General features: G+C 39.4%; 1 protein-coding gene across 4 annotated transcripts; it reads left to right on the top strand.

Annotated features, from left to right (window-relative positions):
• Positions 1-644: 644 nt before the first annotated feature.
• soat1 (sterol O-acyltransferase 1) lies at positions 645-8806 on the top strand. 4 transcript variants are annotated; one of them, XM_084354610.1, is made up of 17 exons: positions 645-766; positions 870-930; positions 1213-1352; positions 2561-2619; positions 3442-3590; positions 3673-3732; positions 3910-4017; positions 4171-4456; positions 5106-5184; positions 5289-5373; positions 5457-5502; positions 5595-5724; positions 5840-5937; positions 6021-6119; positions 6300-6435; positions 6628-6773; positions 6855-8806. In XM_084354610.1, the coding sequence occupies exons 3-17, from the start codon at positions 1214-1216 to the stop codon at positions 6930-6932; spliced, it is 1698 nt and encodes a 565-aa protein (XP_084210736.1). In that variant the 5' UTR covers positions 645-766; positions 870-930; position 1213; the 3' UTR covers positions 6933-8806. The 4 variants fall into 4 exon arrangements, with proteins under 4 accessions (XP_084210736.1, XP_084210733.1, XP_084210735.1 ...); XM_084354607.1 differs by lacking the exon at positions 870-930; XM_084354609.1 differs by lacking the exon at positions 645-766 and having other exon boundaries at positions 777-926.
• Positions 8807-9324: the final 518 nt, after the last annotated feature.

Raw genomic sequence — 9324 nt, 5'->3', positions numbered from 1 at the left:
TATTATTGTTGATCAAAGTGTGCCTGCATGGTGCTAATTCATAAACTCAGGTCCTTAAATGCATTTATTTGTTTGTGTTGATCAATAAGCATCTGTCACTGTAAAAGAGACCAATAAAATAATAAAAGAAAATAAATCCTTTATCCTCTTCTTCCCAGCTGGGATATAAAGCCGCACACACTGCACAGTAAGTGTTAGTAAGTGCATCTCGCGTTCTATTTCATATTGTGTATTTGCCAACAACGGTGTTTTCACATATTCGTTAGCTATTAAGACAAGACACTTAGTCCTGTGTAGAGATCGTTCAGTCAGCTTTAATCCATATTCTGTGAAAGAAAAAAATGGGAAATTTTCTTTTTTTCAAGTCCACAGAAATCAGACAATCAAGGTCCAAGTTTTACCAGGTGAATTCTCCTCAATATAAAAAAGACACTTCCTTCAGCTTTTTTTTCCTTTTGACACAGTAGCCTGTTTATCACAGTGAAATTCCCAATGCTTTCCCTCACGGTATGGCACTGAATAAGAAAGCCCAAACACATCTAGTAATAGTCTGATGACAGCTATGGTCAACATTGTGGGCGCTGGTGACGTCAAAAGGAGGAGAGACTTTCGACCAATCAGCGTCGGCTGCCCTGCTCCTCATCTCCTCAGTTAATAGAATGGGGAAGGTGAGCAGCAGCTCGGACTGCTGCGGTTACAGCACTCATATCTGAGATTTCACACGGAAACGTCTCTGGATAAGCGAGCACCCGGCTGTTTAAAGCGAGTGAGTATCCAGGAAGTCGGTAGGCAGTATTTTATACATTTCCTCTAGTGTCTGTAAACATGTAGCTAACGACTGACGTCAACAAGTTGGCTAATTTGACTAGACGTTACCCGGGTGCTAGCAGCCGTGAGTGTCCCCGGGCAGGAGCTTTACTGTCAGAGTAGGTAAGCCTGTTTATCTTAAAGTTGTGTAGTTAGCTCATGGATTAATCGACAACTCTTAATACCAGCTAACTGGAGTGTTAGCTGTCTGTGTGCTGCGTGTCATGTGAGACTAATTTCAATCTCAACTGCTTTATTAGTCAATAAAAATCCTTAGCATTCTTATCCATGATGCTAACTCACCGTGAGCTCGCTTCTTTATCCGTCCTCGTGATAACATTCACTGTATTAAAGCTGCCACTGATGTGTTTATTTTTTTAAAACATAAGTTACCTGTTTGTTCAGGATGGAGAGTGGGGGCGACAGTCTCCTCCGGTCTCGCTGTCGAGCCATTCCCCAGAGCCCCACCTTCCCTGACTTAGACAGCTCTCTGGATGGGAACTGTAACCTGCATGGCAATGGAGACAACCACATTACCAGCAACGGTGAGAAGAGCATCTCTACTGCCTCATCAAGCAGAGCCAAAGCAGAGGACATTGACCTCTTGTTACAGTCAGTGTGTAATGATGAATTTCCCTGGATGTGGTAGTCACTTCCTCTTAAGCGATGATGTTATGTGACCTGTGGTACAGTTGTGTGGTCAAACATGCTCCCATGCTGTCATCTACGGCTGCAGCTAATTATAATTTTCATCTGTCCATTATTTTCTCAATTGATCGATTATTTCTTGGTCTATAAAACGTCAGAAAATGATGGGAAGTGTTGATCAGTGTTTACCAAAGCCCAAGGTGAAGTCCTCAAACGTCTGTCACAACCCAAAGATGTTCAGTTTACTGTCATAGAGGAAGTAATAAACCAGAAGAAGTTCACGTCTAAGGAGCTGGAATGTTTTCTTAAAACATTACTCAAACTGATTAATCGATTATCAAAATAGCTGCCGATTAATTTCGTAGTTGGCAGCCACTCAGTTAATCGATAAACAGTCGTGGCTCTGCTGTTATCCTCCCCATATAGTGACAGATGAGACGTGATGGTCAGTGAAATGATTATGAGAAATGATGGCCATAAATGTGACAATCTGACCTGTCTTCGGACAACATATATATATTAAGAATAAAAGTACTGTTGACATCTTCTTTCCAGATGGGTGGAGTGCTGCTGTGGCAATTGACCTCAATAACTGAACAAACTTATTCATCATCAGACAGCTGTCAAGACAAATGATCTGTAGTAACCTTTGCCACAAGCTGTCACATTTGCTTTGCTTGGCAGACACTCGATTGTACTACATATTGTCATAGGTGTGTGTCTCCTTGTAGATTTTGCTACATTGGACCTAAAGACTGATGTAGGCGAAGTAGTATTATAATCATGCGAAAGAAAGTACTTTGTATTGGGCTACTTGCGCTGTCTAAAACAAGTTTTAATTCTTGATCAACAATAAAAGCAGAGATAGCCATTAGCAGGTTATCCTTTGCTCATTTATTCAAATATTTGACATGGCACGAATTGATGTTTACATTGCCCAGGTCGAGCTTCTATCGCGAGAGGTAACCTGGCAACTTGCTTTGCTCTGTTGTTAATTTGGGTGTGCTCAGAGCATTTATCTTTAGAATGATATTGCATGATTTTACAGAATCATGATGACATTTTGTATTTTATTATTTGCTTTGTGCTCTTTTTTCAATTTCAGGGAAAATTGAAGTGGAACATGTGATCAGCAAAAAGCTACAACTGAAAAGGAAAGCAGAGGTCAGTAAGTTTGAGTGTAGTAAAGGCTCAAGCTGCATGTTAGAACTTCGAACACAAAATGTGGGCTTCAACCCATTAATACATGTTTATTTTGTCATCCTATTGACAATAAATTATTTAGCATAGACGAACTCACCACTACAGTTAAAAATATGCTACACTTTTGTTTTGTTTGTGGATTGATTTCAGTCTGCCACAATCCTCAATGAGCTGTATCGTTAAATCCAAATCTTCTATACGTTCTGACATCAGCAAATATGGATTATCTTTGAACCTAGAGGGGCACTATGTAGTTTTGGAGAGAAAAACTCATTAAAATTAGAGTAACATGTAACTTACACATTTAAATGTCATCAGAATGTTTGCACAGAGAACTCTGACTTGGTCTTGACTGTTCACACATAAACAATTTCATGATATTCAAAGGGCTTATATGCATGGTGGCAAAATGTGTATTGGCAATCTTTCTAAATGGTTGATGTGCCAGAAAAAAATCCTCCTTGAGGAAATGTGCTCGACATTAGTACACTCTTATGGAGAATGACTGCTGATGACTGAATAGGTGCTTCAGTGGGATGCTCAAAGACACTTGAAAAATGAAATGAAAAATATTCTTCTGCAGCAGTGTCATTAAATAAAAAGCAAAGTTGATGTTATTATAACTGTAAAACGTCTCAACCTTGTCAACACATCTTTGCTCCTTACCTCCTATTCAAAAGGATCATGGTTATTGCCACTTAAGTACAAAATATTCCCTATTTGTTCAAGTATTTGCAGACTATGAATGATAACTCTTCCTGTGTTGCTTTTGGTCTTGCTCAGTTCCTGAAGAGTGACCTGATGCGTCAGTTTGACGTTCAGGTTAATGACTTCATGGACAGTCTTATTGAGGAGTCTGCCAGCCTGGAGCCTGCGCCTGTACCTGCAGTCTTCTCCCCTCCACTGTCAGACAAGGAGAGGAGCAAACTCAGGTGCTGCCTGTCAACTTCTCCAGCCTATCAAAGCAATAACAGATCTGTTGCTGGTCACTGATGTCACTCTGTTTTCCTGCAGGCATTTTCGGCCTCCTCATGGCCAGGGCAAGAACTTTGTCAGTCGCAGGTCCCTCCTAGAGTAAGTCCACACAGTGATGTCAATGAAATGTAAATACTTCTACATGAACACTAAAGCGCATCGAAACATTTGTTTATGACAGTGTACATCTTCTGAGATTTCTGCTGCTTGAAGGTTGTTTGTTGGCATCAGTGCAGCTGCACAGAGTCTAATCGCCTGCTGTCTGTTTCTCTGCAGTGAGCTGTTTGAGGTGAACCACATCAGGACTATCTACCACATGTTTATTGCCCTGCTCATTCTCTTTATCCTCAGTACACTGGTGGTAGACTTCATTGATGAAGGCAGGTAATGTATAGGACTTGTCAATTAAGTCATTTAACTTGATAAATCACCATATTGCTTGTTTTGTCTAGCCTTTTCAGAGTCATTAAACTATTTAGATTGCGTTGAACTTATTAAGATCTTTCAAGTTTCTCATCTTTCTCTCCTTGGGCTCAGACTGGTGCTGGACTTTGACCTGCTGGTCTATGCATTTGGACAGCTCCCTCTGGTGGTGTGCACATGGATCTGCATGTTCCTGTCTGTGTTGCTGGTTCCCTACACCTTGTTCCACCAGTGGTCACAGACCCAGTCTGGGTCTTTTAGTCACCCAAGGTTGTGCAGTTTGCTGTTTGGCTCTGTGTTCCTGCTCTACCAAGCTCTGGGTCTGGGATTCCTGCCTGCATATGTGGTGGTGACCAACAATTTGCCTCCTGCATCCCGCTTCATTATCATCCTGGAGCAGGTAGATGACCAGCGTGGCTGCTTTTAGTTTGATCAGTGGGACTACCACTACAGTTAACACCTCTTACACTGGCAAAACCCACTTACACCCACTAAATTTTGTCTTTTGTCTTTAGTGGAAAAGGTTACGTTTGGCATTTATTTTTGGATGAAATGACTTTGCAGTAATCATGAGTGTTGTGATGCTATGACATGCATCAATGTTCAGGATGCTGATGTGTAAATGCTTTTTTCCATTCGTATCTGTTCAAGCAGCACTAAGATATTGTTCAGTTGGCATTGAAATTAAAAGACAGACTTAAGTAAAATATATTAACAGGTAACCACTATCACTGGCCTCCTATCTGCTCTCTACGTTTTTTTGTTTTCTGCTCGTGTGTGATGTCAAACATGACACATCAGAAAAAAAAAAACAGATAGACTACTGCTGTACTGGCAATGGGAAAGGAGTCAATTGCCAATTTTAGCTGGTTTACCTGCATTCAAAAAACCATGTGTGTTATGTCATGCCATATTGCTTGCCTTATGTAAAGCACTTTCAAATGCCCTTTAAAGTGTGATTCATAAACTCGTCTTCCCTTCTTGAATTGACTATGTGTAAAAAGTTGTAATAGATGCTGTGAACATTTTCATTATTTCTCTAATTCCAGGTGCGTCTCATGATGAAAGTCCACTCCTTTGTCAGGGAAAATGTACCAAGAGTCCTGGCCTGGGCAAAAGAAAAGACCGGTATGTAACTTCTTGCGTGTCCATGTTTAGTTCCTACTCATCACTACTGTATTCCCCTTTCCTCATGTTCTTATGTTGATAAGAGTCTCTTCTGTCATCTACAGGCCCCAGCCCAGTGCTCCCTCAGGTCTCTCAGTATCTCTACTTTCTGTTTGCACCCACACTCATCTACAGAGACAAGTACCCCAGGTAAGCAGACCCTCTCATTGTTATTTTTTTCTTCCATAGCCACTCTATGTGTTTGATAAAACATTGTTTCTCACTTAATGCAGGAACCCAGTGATCAGATGGGGCTACGTGGCCTCAAAGTTACTTCAGGTGCGAACATATTTTACATTTTAATGAGGAACTTACTTAAGATTTCAAGCAAAAGCCCATATTCTTACAGTCGAACCATTCCCATCCCACAGGTACTAGGCAGTCTGTTTTATGCCTATTACGTGTTTGTGCGGCTGTGCATCCCTCAGTTCCATAGCACCAGTCTGCAGCTGTTTGACCCGAGGGCCATGGTCCTCTGTGTCTTTAACTCCATCTTGCCAGGTGAGATCAGCCACTGAACAAATACCCCTCATACAGCCCATGGTCTTCATCAGTCTTAAGGTATATACTAGTAATACATCAGTCACATTTTATTAAAACATTTTCTCATTTGCAGGAGTTTTGGTTCTCTTCCTGGCATTCTTTGCCTTCCTCCACTGTTGGCTTAATGCTTTTGCTGAGATGCTCCGCTTTGCTGACAGGATGTTTTACAAGGTACTTCTGCTTTAGACATTTAGATTAAGGTTCTATGTTTCTACTTCACACTTGACTTAGTTATTTTTGATTACACATAACAGGATTGGTGGAATTCAACCTCTTTTGCCAATTACTATCGCACCTGGAACGTAGTGGTCCATGACTGGCTGTACTACTACGTGTACCGGGACTTCCTGTGGGTGAGTGGTTCTGCTATTTTAGAATTTTTATTACCTACTTTGTAATGATGGAAAAAATTGTAACATCAGTGTAACAAGCCATTAAATACATTTATCTTAAGTGAAAATACATCGATGAGATTAAACCTTTGCACCACTGTTGTTTTGACTTGTCTATTCTCTCTGCTGTTGTCACTGCAGATATCTGAGAAGCGTTTCAGACCAGCCGCCATGCTGTTTGTGTTTACAGTGTCTGCAGTGGTCCACGAGTACATCCTTGCAGTCTGTTTTGGCTTCTTCTATCCTGTATTATTCTGCCTCTTTATGTGCTTCGGAAGTAAGAGAAAGAGCTCAGTGCTCCTCATACTACTTGCTTTTATTGTCTATTGAAAGTCATCCGGACTTGCTTGAAAATTCAACTACGCCTAAATATTACCATTCTGTCTGTTATTGTGACACAAACAAATTTGAGCTTTATCTCTCCGTATCAATGCCTCTACCCTCGTCTTCATTTCTCACCCTCTGGCAGTGATGTTCAACTTCATTCTGCATGACCAAAGGAAAGGTCCCATCTGGAACATAATCATGTGGACGTCCCTTTTCCTGGGTCAGGGGGTTATTATCTGTCTGTACTCCCAGGAGTGGTATGCCCAGCGCTACTGCCCTTTGGATGAGGTAACACCTGCAGCATTTCTTTATGTATTTTGGTGAAGTTGCCCCCTTTTCATGTGATGTTTTTATTTCTTTTCATTTCAGCCTTCGTTCGTTGAGTTACTGAAGCCTCGCTCCTGGAGCTGTCAGAGAGGCCTGACGTCAGATCCAGACAGACTGTGATCCATGTTTGAACTACTGCTGAGGACTATCACTGATCAGTTAAACTTTGACCAGCCCTCTGTTACTGTCATAACTTCTGGTCTTTCGTGTTTGTTTTATTTTATTGCACTAAGGTCGTGACTGCATCTGCCAAAATGTTCTTTATTCTAACAGCAAAGTGATGCCTTACTTTTCCTTTTTATGATTTCAAGAAACAAACCTAGCAACATTTACAAAAGTTCACATAAAACCACATGTGAACTCTTTTATTTTTATTTATTATTTATTTTCCAGATGCATTCCCATTTAATTTGCCTTGATCAACTGTGAAACCACTCCATGTGCCAATAGGATTGTGGCAGTCATGATATGGCAGCTGAATACAAACATTCACATATGCAGTAAAAGTTAATATTTAACAAAGTTTGCAGTTACTTCTCTATGATAAATAAGATTCAGTGTGTTGTTTTGAATGACATTAACTGCCAATAAGATTTATTTATAAAAAAATTGCCACCGTTTGGTGTTTTGTATAAATCTATGAGGAACTGTGGCCTCTGTATTATAACTTCAAGACTGCAGTTAACTTCTCTAAAGAGGAAAATGAAGGTGGCATTCGACATGCTGATATAGCCGGGAAATTACTTTACAGCACATCTGATTGTGGTACACTTTATATCTAATGTTTCTTAAAGTCTCTCCAGCTGTCAAGCCACAAGCATGATGGGCACTCGTCACAAACCATGGCAATGAACTCCATGAAACATGAACGTTGTTTGTATGAAATGAATATATTCTGTGTCTGCTGAGTGTATTCCTGGTGATTCAAATAGAACTGTTTTGAACATACATTGTTATACAGAATATTCCCCGTGAACCTAAATGATGTTTATTTCGATCATGGCCAATGTTGAGAGTCGTGATGGTGAAATCACTTAAATAACTTCTGTAACTGCTGCAGCTGGCTGCGAGAATGTTATAACACTGAAATAATGATGATACTTGATTAGCACTAAGGGCTACAGTTTGCTTCGTCTGATACTGAGTACATTAAACGAGGCACTGTTTTGTTGTTAAAATGTGTAACAAGTGTACATTTTCAGAAAAGTAACTTTGATGTCAATCTAATGGATGAAGGAATTTATATGCTCATTGTGCTTTTAGTTCCTGTGGTCTTAAAATAATATGTTTACACATTTGTATTGTTTAGAGGAAATCAGAAAGGTTATTGCACAACTACTGTTGCCAATTCTGACATATTCCAATGCAGGGAGGCTGTAAATAATGAAATGCACAGTACAAAGTCGAAAACCAGCAATGGAAAACTCCACGATTCCAAAACTGTATGACCACAAGGTGGCACTGTATTAAAAGCTTTTACTTGTGATCCTCTGCTCAGTTTGGCTGTGAATTGTGGTCAGCAGTGAGACAGGCTTCCCCAGAATCCCATACAAAATGTTATATTGTTAATAAACACAAGTACCAGCATCTTATTTTTGTAATATGTACAGAGAATAGCGGAAATATTGGAATGCCTGTGGTACTTGCTACTAACTCTTGTAAACTCCACATTTGGCTGAAGCTTTAACTGTGCTTTATGCCATGGAGGTTTTGTTAATAAGGATAATATTTGTGATTGTGAAAAAAGAGCAGAGCTGCAGAGATGTTGTCTATTTAGATATTTAATTTTGTCGAGCAGAACGTTTCCTACTTAATTACTGTTGTATTTGTGATGATTGTGATTTTTTTCCCCACTGGCCTTGAATAGTTCATCATCACAAGTGACAGTTTTATGAATCAGTATGTGGTTCTATTTTTGGATGTAGACAAATATGTCTGATGCATTAACTATCAACACATCAAAGTAACAGCTATTAAACATTTTAAAAAATGAAGTATGTCCCTTTTATCTCTTTCATTCAACTTAATGTGTTGTGTTGTGTTGTGTTGTGTTGTAATGTTCAAATGTATATTGAAATCCACTACTCAGAATTAGTTAGGGATATTGGGATATTTTGGTGTTTCACATTATTGTTTATTTTTACATATCTGAATGTTAATTTTGTGTTTTGTCAATATTTTTAGTCCACAAAATGAATGCGACACATTTCATTTGACTTTCATTGCATATCCCGGCACATGCATTTATGTACCCATATCCTAACCCTAACTAATTTTGAGTAGTGTAGTCTATCATAGTTGATTTGCAGATAATCAGATAGAATACATGAATGAAGTACTGAGGAAGGACTTCAGAAGATTGGTGGAGTCTGTATAAAACTTACAAATCACTAGAAATGTAGTATTTATGAGGTAAAATGTTGTACTACAGACTTCAGAATTCAATATTACCATACATATGGATTTCACAGTGGCTCATATATATTTATATTTGTTTTGAAAAAAGTACTTT

This window comes from Pagrus pagrus (assembly GCF_965226575.1).
Source record: "Pagrus pagrus genome assembly, chromosome: 6".
NCBI lineage: Eukaryota > Metazoa > Chordata > Actinopteri > Spariformes > Sparidae > Pagrus > Pagrus pagrus.
The sequence above is the reverse complement of the archived record's forward strand: the minus strand, read 5'-3'. Positions and strand labels throughout refer to the sequence as shown.

Bases quoted from the DNA above. Each gene is read 5' to 3' on its own strand.
- soat1 (XM_084354607.1), top strand. From the start codon at position 1,214: ATGGAGAGTGGGGGCGACAGTCTCCTCCGGTCTCGCTGTCGAGCCATT. The intron at 2,620-3,441 runs GTCAGTAAGTTT...GGTCTTGCTCAG, and splicing joins AACTGAAAAGGAAAGCAGAG to TTCCTGAAGAGTGACCTGAT. The intron at 5,185-5,288 runs GTATGTAACTTC...TGTCATCTACAG, and splicing joins CTGGGCAAAAGAAAAGACCG to GCCCCAGCCCAGTGCTCCCT.